We start from the raw sequence: 13,512 nt of genomic DNA, 5'->3' as shown, positions 1-13,512 counted from the left end.
GCAGTGGTTGAGAGCCCGCCTGCCGATGCAGGGGACACAGGTTCGTGCCCCGGTCCGGGAGGATCCCACGTGCCGCGGAGTGGCTGGGCCCGTGAGCCACGGCTGCTGAGCCTGCGCATCCGGAGCCTGTGCTCCGCAATGGGAGAGGCTACAACAGTGAGAGGCCTGCGTAAAGCAAAAAAAAAAAAAAAAAAAAAAAAAAAATAGGCAGAAAAAAGAGGATTGGTTACCTTCAGAGGAGCAACCATTTGATTAACAACATTTTTTTCACAGCAAAAATGGAAGCCATAAAATAGTAAAATAATATTATAAATGTGCTGAAAGAAAATGACTTCCAATTTAGAATTACATATCTAGAGAAAATGTCCTTCAAAAACAAAGGTGAAATAAAGATGTATTCAGAAAAACCAAAACCAAGAAAGTTAGCCACAAGCAGAAGGGCACTAATTCTCAAGCGGAAGGAATATTACTCCAGATGAGTGTTGGGTATACAGGAAGGAATAAAGAGCATTAAAAATGGCAAATCTCAATGACCACTGCTTTAATTAATAAGCATTAATGTCTTGTGGGATTGAACATATATACGGAATTTAAATTCTGTAAACGTATACACCTACACTTACCCAAGAGGAACAATTGCATCTCACTGCAAGAACCTTGTACAAAAATGGTCATAGCTGCTTTATACATAATGGCTCCAAACTGGAAAGAGCCCAGATGTGCTCGCCTGTGTCTCAGCCAGTTGGAGGTCCTGAATTCATCAACAGGAGAGTGAGTAAACAAACTGTGGAATATTTATGCAATGGTATGCTACTCATAAATAAAAAGGAACAAATTGCTGATAAATGCAAAAACATGGAAGAATCTTGAAATGTGTCAAGCAAAAGAAGCTAGACAAAAAAGAGTACATAGGATGTGAGTCCATTTATGGGAAGAACAGACGAAACTAATCTATGATAATAGAAATTGGAATAGTGATTGTCTCTAAGGGAAGGGCAAAGGGGTATGAGTGAATTTTTTGAGGTGATAAAAATGTTCTTTATGTTAAGCTGTGTGATGGGCAGAATACATTACTCAAAATTAATCGATCTGTGGACTTAAGATCTGTACATTTTGCTGTAGTAAATAATACTACAATTAGTATATCAGTATCAATATAGTACTTAAAGAAGTTACACAACAATATATATAGTTCTGGAGGGAGTGACGGTGGTAGATGGAATTAAAGTATTCCTTCATTTTTCACGAGGAGGGTAAAAGTATTACATAAAATTAGACCTTGCCAGTTCAAGGAGGCACGTTGTAATTTTTAGGGTAACCACTAAAAGAGTAGAAAAAGAGTGTGTAACTTCCAATTGACAGAGGCAGGGAAGGAAGAATAAATAGTAATCAATGCAAAACAAGACAAGAAAGGGGAGAAACAGGATTATAGAAGCACGAAAAGCACATAGTAATATGCTTGATGTAAATGCAACCATAGTATATCCATATCTGTGGCTGTGAAACCGTATAAGGGTGAAATCCGCCAGAGAGGTTGTAGAGTGAGGAAAAGAGAAATGAGGGGAAACTGGGCAAATGGCAGGGGGTCTGGTCCTTCTCTCTTGTCACTTCCCTTGCGCTCTTTTTCTGAGCTCTCTTTGCAAAGGCTGTCTCAGTTTCCCTGCTAGTCCCTCACCATCAGTATTTTCCCCCTCTGATTTAATCAATATACATACTCAAATCCGCTTCTCCTGCCTAAAGTTTCTAGCCTCTGTGAACCACATCCAAACGTGTAGTGTTCACAGTCACCTAAAGTCCCTTCCTGTTCCATTTCGCTTGCTGATGGCAAAAAACAGCTTCTAAAGCCTGCATTTTTGAGAGAGGAAAAAGTAGGAGTATGGCGGTTACATTTATTGAAGAAATTTAAAATTAAAACTGCTAGGGAGGGAAAACAAGGAAGCACACCGATAGCAGAGGATGGTTTCGATCCATCGACCTCTGGGTTATGGGCCCAGCACGCTTCCGCTGCGCCACTCTGCTACCTCGAAACACCCTTTTCCATGAACTGTACAGAAAGTTCTCTGAATGCTACCCATCCTGATTTATTTACACAGCACCCCCTAGTGTCTGCAAAAGTCGTTACTGTCAAGTCCGTTCTTATTGGCTAGTTCCTGATACAGTAGGCGCTTTTCATTGGTTCATAAACCGGTTTACCAAAGTAAACCAATAGGCACAAGCGGCGGAGTACGGCGGGAGCCAATCGCGCGGGAGTTTGTTGGGACACGCCGGCAGGCCGCCTCTCCAGTTGTCTGCTCCTCGGAGGAAAGGGGCGGTTGGTGTGGCCTCCATTGTTCGGGCTCTAGGACGCCATGAGGTAAGGGCTGTGGGGTTCTCTAGAGAGGTTTCGGGTATTCAACCGAAAACTGTGGGAAGTTGGGTTGAAAGGAGTCGGAGGACTTGAAAGGGCCGTGTATCTAGGGGCTGCACGGAAACCTGAGAGCTCCTGGGCTGGGAGAGTAGGGGAGGTCGGGGCCCGAGGAGGCGGGGAAACTCGGGCCGGGGATGGGGGTGGGGCCCAGGAGTGGGTAGGCGGGTTCGACACTTCGGTCTCTGGGGTGTTCAGATGAGGGGGTGTCCTCAGGTCCCAGGAGGAGCACTCCCCACCCCCCCCCGATCTAGACTGAGAAGGCTGGAACGCGCCTCATGCATCCTCAGTGCCAAGTGCTTGACATATAGGATATGCCTGATGCTTTTACCACGTGAACGAATAAATGAGCAGTCACGTTAGTCTCTGAAGTCTTAGGGTTGGAATGTCCCAGCAATTATGGGGCATTTCTTGTAGGGCTCACTGAGCCCCGTCATTATTCAATGTGAGGTTTGATGTGATTAATTTATCCAGAAGGCGGAGGTCATGGGGGATGAGGCTGGGCACTTGGAATTGGGGGGAGAAGTGTAAGTGGGAATGGGATGGCTTGGCTTCCAAAGGGAAGTGCAGAGCGATAGAGGTAGGCTAACTCGAAATCTTGTGGCCGGTATGGTGGAGATTGCTTCAACGAGGTCAAAACAAAGTTAAAATCTATTCATGCATTTCTAGGGGTGACAGAGGCCGCGGTCGCGGCGGGCGCTTTGGTTCCAGAGGAGGCCCCGGAGGAGGGTGAGTGCCAGTTTTTAGCATCTCTGCAGCCGTTAGTTTCCATTTCAGTCATCTAAATAGGAGTTTGGAGTGGACTAATCTTACCTGCCTTTGTGAGATCCAGCTGTGGGTTAGAAGCATTCTTTGCATGCTCTCCTGGTAAATGAGGTTGGCCCCATTATGCGCGATCAGTTTGATTTCTGTGGTGAGTAATTTGGATTGTTTTTCATATTTTAGGTTCAGGCCCTTTGTGCCACATATCCCATTTGATTTCTATTTGGTGAGTACCTTGGCCACTGTTCAACTGTGGTTGAGCCCAGCGTCTCCCTATTAATGAAGTCAGGTGGTAGTTGGAGCAGAGAAAGGGATTAGTGAGTGGAGTTGGGGGTGGGTTTGAGTCAGCCGTGTGTCGCTTTACATACATAAACAGTGTAAGCTGGAAGGGGAAGACAGTCCCTCGGCCACAGTGGGCAGTAACATGGTTATAATCTTGGTTCTGAACAGTTAATGGTATCTCTGGCTTATCTGTTAGTGTAACAGTAGTAGGAGCTTAACTTATGGATATTCCCTCCAGCTTCTGTCCTTGTTTGAACATCTTAAGGAGTAAAAATAAGTGCTGTAGAATTTTCTGTTTTCAGTTTTTTTGTGTTGTGGCAACAGAAAGAAAATCTCTATTGTATATTATTTTTGGTAAGTAGTATGTAGTTGTTTATTTCTGGTTTAGTGTGAAATGGCCTTTCCCCGGGTCAAGCCAGCGCCTGATGAAACTTCCTTCAGTGAGGCCTTGCTGAAGAGGAATCAGGACCTTGCTCCTAACTCTGCTGAACAGGTATATTTTGGCTTCCTTCCTGAGATTCCTCAAAGAAAGCTAAAGAAGTAAATAACTAGTGGTGAGGTTACTGTTATCAGAGCCTAAACTCCACAGAAAGTTTAATCGTTCTCCTTATTTCTCTTTGTGGGTAGAGGGAGAGCGCCAGGTGAATATATAAACAAATTACATGTGCATTCATATTTTTACTGGGGAATCTATCTTTGGGATCAAAAAGTATTCAAGGCTGGAAGGGTCAGGATGTTCTCAGAGCCCGAGAAGGTATTGCTTCATCCCCTGTTGAAGGGATTAGGGGAAGATATTCAAGCTTGGTGAGAAGTTGCTTACAGTGTCTCACCTGAGGGTATTTTTGTTTCCTGCTGTCTTTCAGGCCTCTATCCTTTCTCTGGTGACAAAAATTAACAATGTGATTGACAATTTGATTGTGGCTCCAGGGACATTTGAAGTGGTGAGTTTTTGATGATTTAGTCCTAGGAAAGGGGAGCCTTGTGGAAGTTTCCTTGGCTCCTGTCTCTTAATTCTGCAGATGCCTATTCAAAGCCACTCTTAAAATAGGAAAGTACAGTGGAATTCCTTTGTAGTGCTGATCTTGGGGACCAGACTTATATCGTTACTGTCAGCTAAGCATGATGAACCAGGCTTTTCATGTGCTTATTTGAGGATATGATTTGAACTCTGCTACTTCCAAATCGGGGTAATAGGCTGTGTTGTAACTGAGTTCTGAGGGGAACTCGGCAGTCTTCTCACTTCTGAGTTTTCTTCTTGAAATCCCTTTTCCAACAGCAAATTGAAGAAGTCCGACAAGTCGGATCGTATAAAAAGGGAACGATGACTACAGGACACAATGTGGCTGACCTGGTGGTGATCCTGAAGATTTTGCCAACATGTGAGTGTACCTCTCTCTGGCCTTAGGAGCAGAACATAGCAGTTGGATTTGAGGCATAGGGATCTTTAAAGCCCAAATTTCTTGTGAGAAAGGCTGTTTGGAAGACAAATGGGAAATTTAGTTTTTTAATATGTGTTGTATCTGAAAGAATATGGCCAGTTACTAGAAGGCAGTGTTTCTCAACTGGGGGTGATTTTGCTCCCCAGGGGATATTTGGCATTGTCTGGAGATGTTTGGGGGCTAATGTTTTTGGGTAGAGGCCAGGGTTGCTGCTAAGCATTCTGCAGTACACAAGACAGACCCTACCTCCCAACCCCAAACAAAGAATTATCCAGGCCAATATGGCATTAGTCCCACTGACAAGAAACCCTGCTGTGGAAAAAGGTGTGTGTATATAGGAGGAGGTGTCCTGTTCCCTGAGCCTTCCAATTTCTCTGTCCAGGTGTTAGCTTCCCCTGTAAAAGTGTTCATTCAGCTGCTTGTCCTTGCTCCAGCAGAAATCAGAGTGCAGAGATGTATAGAAAAATCTACATAAGTAATTGTAATCTTCATTATCTCTTGTTGTTTCAATCTAGTGGAAGCCGTTGCTGCACTAGGGAACAAGGTCGTGGAGAGCCTAAGGGCACAGGATCCTTCTGAAGGTTTGAGTTTGTTGCTAAACATGTAATTTAGTGGTCACAGGAGCCAGTTCTATGATTATAATGTCATTTTAACAAAGTCAGGTCAGGCTAGAAGGAAGAGCAAATGCAGAGTTTTAGGTTGGGGAAGTTTTGGGCAGAGTTCACCAGCGTTCAAAATCCAGTTGACGTCCTTTACTTTTAAACTCTGTATTCTCACTTCTGATTCTGGACTGTTGGTGTTTTTAAAAATCGATCTAGGGGACTTCCCTGGTGGTCTAGTGGTTAAGACACCCAGCTCCCAATGCAGGGGGCATGGGTTCTATCCTTGGTCGGGGAATTAAGATCCCACATACCGCACAGTGTGGCCAAAAAGATAAATAAGTAAATAACTTTAAAAAACCCTATCTGTTCCCCCACCCTCATCCTGGATTTACCTTTGGTCATCTAATGGAAATATGAGTTTCAGCTTTTGATTTTTCTTTTTGCAGTTTTGACCATGCTGACCAATGAAACTGGCTTTGAAATCAGTTCTTCTGATGCTACAGTGAAGATTCTCATTACAACAGTGCCACCCAATCTCCGAAAACTGGACCCAGAACTCCACTGTTAGTCCTTTTATTCTGTTGCTGTTAAATTTGGGGAAATTCAAAACATGGTATAAAGTGCTGTTGAGTTTACTTAGGTCCCAAAAGGTCACATATGGAATAGCAACAAACTAGGTTTACCCCCAAACTTTGCTGTCTTCCTCTGTAATTTGGAAACAGTTTTACCAGCTTGCTAGTGAAATTGTCAAAGCCAGCATGGCCAAGAAAGCAGTTTGACGATTTAAGAAAAAGGACTGAGGAAATATTTATGGAGGGGGTAGGCTTTCAGAGAAAATTGGGGCTCTTTCATGCTTCCAGATTTGGTTTGGGGGAGGAATAGTGATTTTTGGACAGGTGACTTGCTGATCTGGGGAACACGGGGGTGGTTTAAGGAATTACTATGTTATCCTGTCCTCCTTCCACATTCTTGGGACTGTGGCAGTGGGATTGAATTGCTTGCTCAGTAATGGGAATGTTTCATCTTGGTGGATGTCATGCTTGTCTTCTAGTGGATATCAAGGTGTTGCAGAGTGCCTTAGCAGCCATCCGACATGCCCGCTGGTTTGAGGAAAATGCTTCTCAGTCCACGTGAGTCCCTCCCTGTTTGAGTGAAGATATATCCTAATCCTTCTAACTACATTGAACAGCAGGATACCCCACCCCAATACTTCCTCTCACAGAACATTTTTGGCTGTGATCTTCTGTCTGGATTTTGATTTTTACCTTAAGTAAGCAAACTTAGGTTGAGGGAAGGGAATGTATAGTTCTGGAAATAGCTTCATCTCTGTACCTTAGGTGTGGAAGTAAATAATCTTATTACTTTATTTCTTTTTTAGCTATAGTTGACGTACAGTATTATGTTACAGGTATACGACATAGTAATTCACAATTTTTAAAGGTTATACTCCATCTATAGTTATTATAAAATGTTGGCTGTATCCCCCATGTTGTACAGTATATCCTTGTAGCTTATTTTATACATAATAGTTTGTACCTCTTAATCCCCTATTCTTATATTGCCCCTCCCCTCTTCCCTCTCCCCACTGGTAACCACTAGTTTGTTCTCTGTATCTGTGAGTTTGTTTCCTTTTTGTTATATTCACTAGTTTGTTTCATGATCCGTTATTACTTTTAATCCTGGTTCCTCTTACCTTCAGAGTTAAAGTTCTCATCAGGCTGCTGAAGGACCTGAGGATTCGTTTCCCTGGCTTTGAGCCCCTCACTCCCTGGATACTTGACCTACTTGTAAGTAATGAAGGGCAATTGGAATTCCTGATCCTTCCTATGTTACAGTAGTTCCTCTGAAACCTACCAGAATATGAAATTTGGTACAGATTAAAAAGAAATGGGGGGGAGGGACGGAAAAGGGAAAGAAAAACAAAGAAATCTCATTAGTGGACAAGTAATCCAATAAAGATTCAATGTTTATTATTTCTTTGGGCTTTTGGAGTATTCAGTTAAATGAGTAGTTATTACTGCACCTTTGTTTTTCTCATTACTGCTGTCATTTCATTAATGTGGTAATGCAGAGAAATTACAGAATGAGCAGTCATTTCAGAACTGCTTCTCAACGTTAAAATTTCAGCTAGACATTAACCAGTTTTCTTCTTGATGGTTTTAAAGTTTTGTTTGAAGATAGAATTGCCACTTTATGGCATACCTACCAGATTCACTTTCTTCTAGGGGCACTATGCTGTGATGAACAACCCCACCAGACAGCCTTTGGCCCTAAATGTGGCCTACAGGTATAGCATGCTGCTTTGGGTTTGGGGCTGGATGTAAGCTGTCTTGTGTGTTCTTCTAATACCTCTCCATGTTTCAGACGATGCTTGCAGATTCTGGCTGCAGGACTCTTCCTGCCAGGGTCGGTGGGTATCACTGACCCCTGTGAGAGTGGCAACTTCAGAGTACACACAGTCATGACTCTGGAACAGCAGGTATTGGGACAGCTCTGAAATGGTCTGTTGTGCCCCACTCTTGAATATCTGGTCAGAAGGCAAAGGGAATGTGGTTTTTAGTGGTCAGGGATTTGGGGGTTCTCACAGACTTTGGTCTTGAAATTAGAAGTTGTTTTTATCTCACTTTTCATGAGAATGTTAGTCAAATAAGGTATTTTGATTTTCATTGCTAATTTACCCTTACTGTGCTCTCCCTCAGGATATGGTCTGCTACACAGCTCAGACTCTGGTCCGAATCCTCTCACATGGTGGCTTTAGGAAGATCCTTGGCCAGGAGGGTGATGCCAGCTGTGAGTGACCACTGTGGGACAGGGGTTCTTTACGGTACTCTGTGATCTACAAAGAAACTCTACACTACTCATGTCTTACTGTTTCCACTGTGTGGGTCATGACTTGTATGTTGAGCTACTTGTCTGAAGTCACCTCTTTTCTCTTCTAGATCTTGCTTCTGAAATATCTACCTGGGATGGAGTGATAGTGACACCTTCAGAAAAGGCTTATGAGAAGCCACCAGAGAAGAAGGAAGGAGAGGAAGAGGAGGAGAATACAGAAGAGCCACCTCAAGGAGAGGAAGAGGAAAGCATGGAGACTCAGGAATGACCTCCCTGTCTCTTCACCCCCTTTCTTACCCAAGGAGAAGACTGGAGCCTAAGCTAACTGCTGCTGGGCTTTATGTGGTGGCATTTCTGAGGGATAGGGGAGACAGGAAGGAAGATTAAGAGGACACTATAGAAGGAATTGTCATTCCACTGCATTCTGAAACTGGCTTAGTAGCCAGAAGTCTCCCATTTATGACCTATGCCATCCATCTATAGTGAAGCAGGGTACCAACTTTTATTCCTAATACTCTAGAATCCAGAGCTTCTGGAAACCTCTCTCAACCAGTACTTTGTTGTTGAAATGTTGTGAACTGTTAGTGTTTGCAATTTTTTTTTTACTAAGAAAAAAGATTAAAGTACTTCCTGGTAGGGCTCTTGGTCTTGTTTTTCCTTGGTATCTGGCAAGCTGTTTTGCTTCCTTTTTTTTGCTTTATGAACTCTTCATTGAAAATGATACTTGAGTCTTTTCATTGTGAACACTAGATCTCAATTTGAATCTATATTTGAATTAATGCAGAAGACTCTTTGGAACCTTTCCATATACCAGAGTAAACTGGAATACCATTTAAGCATTTATTGAATTAAATGGTTTTAGTAACACTGCTACAGTGGTCAAGCCAGTGCAGTCAACAAAAGAGGGTAGGTGGTCATTCACCTTGACTTTGCCTGCCCTTTGTACTGTAAACAAAGGAATATTGGAAGTCACAGGTAGAGGACATTCTGCCCAGGTCCAACAACCTCGCACAGAGGAAGCCCCTCCCTTGTTAATGAGGCCAGGAGATGGTAGAGGAGGTGGGCCTTGAGTATGGAGCTTAAAAAAAAAAAATGTAGAGGCCTCAGCTCATTCTTGGAAGCAAGAGCCATAATAAATCCTTTGGGATCCTGAGTCCTGCTCTACACAGGTTTCTTTGGGCCCCACATAAATGGGTAAGACTGAAGTGCTTCAAACAAACCACAGGGCTGCCCTTTTGATGTCCCAACACCTACAGGGAGTCCTGGAGGAAACAGGCAGCCGGGGAATGGTATTTGTGCTATTCTGTGGCCATGGGCCCATCTTCTGGCCTGTTACTTGCTTGGGGAACCAGGGGGGTAAACTCCTGAATCCAGCATTGCCCTCCTTCGGGCTGTTTCCTTGGCAACACTGTGGTTTAGCCGCCTCAGCCGTTCCTACAAAACAAGATTTGGAATCAAATTAACTGCTCTGTGAAAGGATTTAGAGCTTGCTGTCAACTAGGCTGGAAAATATCTTAGGCTTGCTTCATCTCAACGTTACGTCTTCTAAGGTATGTAAGAAGAACATAAATGAGAGCAACTGGGGGTTAAGAATAAGAACAGTAAGTTCTATTTTGGCTGGCATTAGTTGACAACTCCCTTTCCCCAAAAAGACTAAAAATTACGGTGACTTTCGCTGTGTTGGGGACTTCATGATACCCCTTGAAAATCGGAGAATACCTTAAGGACTCAGAAGAACAAAGAATTACTGTTGGTAGGAAATTCCTTTACCTGGGCATTCTGTAGGATGTTATTAACCAAGACGACTCGTCGCCGGGCATTAAGGAGCTTCTTCACATAGGGGTCGAGATCCAGGGCCACTTTCTGATCCTCATTGATACGGCACAGTTCTGGGAAATGGAAGGAAGATGCAACTAAACACCTAATGGCCTTATCGTTCTTGTAACAAGTAAGCTAGTAAATGCTATGGAAAGCACTCTTGTGCCACATGGGCACAGTCACTAGAAACTTAAGAGGAGTCCATCGGCAGCCCTGGAAGCAAGTGACAGAAACCCAGCCCCAGAGGTTGGCAAAACATAAGGTCCTGTAGTGAGTTGTAGGATCCCGGGTATACAGGGATGCTTACTCACCGGTAGCTAGGTTGTCAATTTGTTCCCGGAGCTCTACTTGGCTCTCTCTGCAAAGAGGTACAAGGCCTACACGGTCAGCTAATGGAACTCAAAAACCTAGTCCCCTATGTGTTTCTTAAGTGCTCAGAAAAGCCAGCCTCTGACCCCACCGGCAGGCCCTCCGCCGGTCTGCCCCGCCTCCAATCAGTTTCCCCAAATTCTTGGTCCCATCCGAACGCCGAACTCGTCTTATCTCCGCCCTTTCTTGGCCCCGCCCCTACAAAAACCAAATCGAGAAGAGGCCCCGCCCCAACCTTCCCTCTAGGGCACCTGACGGCGTGGACGTGAGAGTCAAGCTGCTGCACAGCCGGTCGCAGGAACTCGAGGAGCCCCTCGGCGAAGAGGTCACGGCCTGCGGGCCCCGCCACGGGGGTTCCTGCCCCGGACACAGCGGCGGAACCAGCTCCCGACATCACGAACTGCCCTTACGGCCGGAACCTGCCGCGAGGGCCGCCGGGAACTGAAACCCCGCCGAAGTGCGCCGCTAGGGGGCGCCCGGGGAGTGCCAGCTCCGACCCCGGCCTGGGATTTCTGGGAAACGCAGTTTCTGGAGCCAGCAGGGCGGGGCGAAGGGCCGGGCCCTAGAGCTACCGGGAGTTGTAGTTCTTTGTAGGCCATGAAGTGGCGGGTTTTGAAAGTCTCCAGACTTCAAGGACTAGAAGGAACCATTTTGGGGATGCGTACGTTTTGTTTTCTCCGAGGGTGAAAAATAAATGCTTATGTCCCCAGTTGTCCATAGCTTTCCCATGTTAATTTTGTGGGAAAGCCAGATGATACTCATAGTATAGTATATTTCTAAATTTAAGTGTATTTTTTTTTTTTTTCCGGTACACGGGCCTCTCACTGTTGTGGCCTCTCCCGTTGCGGAGCACAGGCTCCAGACGCGCAGGCTCAGCAGCCATGCGTCACGGGCCCAGCCGCTCCGCGGCACGTGGGATCTTCCCAGACCGGGGCACGAACCCGTGTCCCCTGCATCGGCAGGCGGACTCTCAACCACTGCGCCACCAGGGAATCCCAAATGTATTTCATAATGGCACTAAAGTATGTGCAAAACTGCATCTGAATACTATTCAGCCTTAAGAAGGAATGAAATTCTGGTACATGCTATGAGTTAAACGTGACAACATTATGCTAAATGAAATAAGCCAGACACAGAAGGACAAATATTTAATGATTCTGCTTGTATGAGGTTTGTAGAACAGTCAAATTCATGGAGATAAAATGTAGTTCTACCTCCTGATCAGAACAGTGTTGGCCCTTCCGCCGCGGCAGCCATTGAGGAGCGGCAGCCATGCCTCTGCGATACCCCATGGCCGTGGGCCTCAGCAAGGGCCACAAGGTGACCAAGAGCGTGAGCAAGCCGAGGCACAGCCGCCGCCGCGGGCGCCTCACCAAGCACACCAAGTTCGTGCGGGACGTGATCCGGGAGGTGTGCAGCTTTGCCCTTTATGAGCGGCAGGCCATGGAGCTGCTCAAGGTTTCCAAGGACAAGCGGGCCCTCAAGTTCATCAATAAAAGGGTGGGGACACACATCCGTGCCAAGAGGAAGAGAGAGGAGCTGAGCAATGTCCTGGCCGCCATGAGGAAGACGGCAGCCAAGAAGGACTGAGCCCTTCCCCTCTGTGCACAATAAAACTTTTCCAGAAAAAAAAAAAAAAAAAAACAGTGTTGCCAGCAGCTGGGGGGGAGGGGAACGGGGACTTGTTGCTTAATGGATACAGAGTTTCAGTATGGGATGATTTAAAAGTTCTAGAGACTAGTAGTGGTGATAGTTATATAATGTGAGTTTACTTAATGCCACTGAACTGTACACTTAAAAATGGTTAAAGTTGGGGCTTCCCTGGTGGTGCAGTGGTTGAGAGTCCGCTTGCTGACGTAGAGCACACGGGTTCGTGGCCCGGACCTGCAAGATCCCACATGCCGCGAAACGGCTGGACCCGTGAGCCATGGCCACTGAGTCTGCGCGTCCAGAGCCTGTGCTCCGTGACGACAGAGGCCACAACAGTGTGAGGACCGCGTATCGCAAAAAAAAACCAACATAAGTTTCCCTACTTTTCTTTTGTTTTTCATGGCTTTCCAGAGAGTTTACATCTCTTGTTGAATTCTCAACAAGAGGCACAGCCCTCTGTCCTTTAAGCCCTAATGTGTTCCAGTGATTCACAATAAATGGGCACCAGAATGTTCAGCCTTGAGCTTTGATGAAATAAAGCTCCTATATTAAGGCAAACAAGAAAAATTTAAACATGAAAATGTTCTCTGCTTGGGAATTCCCTGCTGGTCTAGTAAAAAAAAAAAAAAAAGTTCTCCCTGTTTGGGCCTCTTTTCTTCCCTCTAGTGTGCAGTGTGCGTCTGCATTATGCGTTAACCAGATCTCTCCAATGTCAGAAATACCAGCTCAACCATAAAGATAAATTTTTCTTCTTCTGACGCCAACCATGTAACTCCTTAGAAGATAACATTCCTTTCTCAATCCTGTAAGGCATCAGGATGACCCACCACTCACCTCGTACGTGCAGATATCTTTGGTAAACTTTATGTACAATACCAATATATCATTTCCCTTAATGACAGAGATTGCTTGCAGGACAGACTAGGTCAAATGACCTGGGGAAGATACCTAATGGAATTTCTTAGCTTAAATATTTACTTATTACCTCATTAATGGCTTACTAACTATGTTACTTGTATTCTGCGTATTTTACAAGATTATTGTTTCTTGCATTACCAAATGTGTGACTGAGCCTCCAATAAAAATAATGATGACTAGGCAACTTGAAACAATTGACCAAATGTAGTTCTATAAGATCAATGATTGTAATAGTGTAACTCTAGATACAGGAAGAAACAACAAGAGCGAATCATTATCCAGACCGTAACAGACAAGTAAGACAGACAGTCCAGAGGCTTTTGGTTACTGTTGACAGGGCCTAGTCCAGTAATAGCACATTGGCCTATCAATGAAATCCTTTCCTGACATGGGAATGAGCATTCCTAGCACCATGAAACAAGCTGGCCATGAAATG

The 13,512-nt window shown here is 44.8% G+C and overlaps 3 protein-coding genes and 1 non-coding gene across 4 annotated transcripts; 2 read left to right on the top strand and 2 right to left on the bottom strand.

The window, feature by feature from the left end:
* Positions 1 to 1,947: 1,947 nt before the first annotated feature.
* Positions 1,948 to 2,019, bottom strand: TRNAM-CAU. Its single transcript has one exon. It is a non-coding gene; the product is annotated as a tRNA-Met (tRNA).
* A 230-nt stretch (positions 2,020 to 2,249) lies between these two features.
* On the top strand, positions 2,250 to 8,961 carry ILF2 (interleukin enhancer binding factor 2). The gene is made up of 14 exons (XM_032606710.1): positions 2,250 to 2,353; positions 3,074 to 3,133; positions 3,350 to 3,392; positions 3,837 to 3,941; positions 4,312 to 4,389; positions 4,725 to 4,827; positions 5,403 to 5,468; positions 5,936 to 6,052; positions 6,541 to 6,619; positions 7,189 to 7,276; positions 7,715 to 7,776; positions 7,854 to 7,968; positions 8,189 to 8,279; positions 8,429 to 8,961. The coding sequence occupies exons 1-14, from the start codon at positions 2,349 to 2,351 to the stop codon at positions 8,587 to 8,589; spliced, it is 1,173 nt and encodes a 390-aa protein (XP_032462601.1). The 5' UTR covers positions 2,250 to 2,348; the 3' UTR covers positions 8,590 to 8,961.
* A 186-nt stretch (positions 8,962 to 9,147) lies between these two features.
* On the bottom strand, positions 9,148 to 10,955 carry SNAPIN (SNAP associated protein). Its single transcript, XM_032606723.1, has 4 exons — positions 10,760 to 10,955; positions 10,451 to 10,497; positions 10,092 to 10,210; positions 9,148 to 9,755 (listed from the first exon to the last, which is right to left on the bottom strand). The coding sequence occupies exons 1-4, from the start codon at positions 10,900 to 10,902 to the stop codon at positions 9,654 to 9,656; spliced, it is 411 nt and encodes a 136-aa protein (XP_032462614.1). The 5' UTR covers positions 10,903 to 10,955; the 3' UTR covers positions 9,148 to 9,653.
* A 792-nt stretch (positions 10,956 to 11,747) lies between these two features.
* On the top strand, positions 11,748 to 12,152 carry LOC116762783 (60S ribosomal protein L36-like). The gene has a single exon (XM_032650194.1). It carries the CDS (start codon positions 11,781 to 11,783, stop codon positions 12,096 to 12,098), a length of 318 nt encoding a protein of 105 aa, XP_032506085.1. The 5' UTR covers positions 11,748 to 11,780; the 3' UTR covers positions 12,099 to 12,152.
* Positions 12,153 to 13,512: the final 1,360 nt, after the last annotated feature.

Source organism: Phocoena sinus, chromosome 1, assembly GCF_008692025.1.
Source record: "Phocoena sinus isolate mPhoSin1 chromosome 1, mPhoSin1.pri, whole genome shotgun sequence".
Taxonomy (NCBI): domain Eukaryota; kingdom Metazoa; phylum Chordata; class Mammalia; order Artiodactyla; family Phocoenidae; genus Phocoena; species Phocoena sinus.
The sequence above is the reverse complement of the archived record's forward strand: the minus strand, read 5'-3'. Positions and strand labels throughout refer to the sequence as shown.

What these genes read in the sequence shown, in the direction of transcription:
- LOC116762783 (XM_032650194.1), top strand. Translation starts at nt 11,781, where the DNA reads ATGCCTCTGCGATACCCCATGGCCGTGGGCCTCAGCAAGGGCCACAAG.
- ILF2 (XM_032606710.1), top strand. An exon ending in CCTGGATACTTGACCTACTT is followed by an intron (nt 7,277 to 7,714) that starts GTAAGTAATGAA and finishes ACTTTCTTCTAG; the next exon opens with GGGCACTATGCTGTGATGAA. An exon ending in TCATGACTCTGGAACAGCAG is followed by an intron (nt 7,969 to 8,188) that starts GTATTGGGACAG and finishes GCTCTCCCTCAG; the next exon opens with GATATGGTCTGCTACACAGC.
- SNAPIN (XM_032606723.1), bottom strand. Translation starts at nt 10,902, where the DNA reads ATGTCGGGAGCTGGTTCCGCCGCTGTGTCCGGGGCAGGAACCCCCGTG. An exon ending in AATTGACAACCTAGCTACCG is followed by an intron (nt 10,211 to 10,450) that starts GTGAGTAAGCAT and finishes TCCATTTCCCAG; the next exon opens with AACTGTGCCGTATCAATGAG. An exon ending in ACATCCTACAGAATGCCCAG is followed by an intron (nt 9,756 to 10,091) that starts GTAAAGGAATTT and finishes CTTGTTTTGTAG; the next exon opens with GAACGGCTGAGGCGGCTAAA.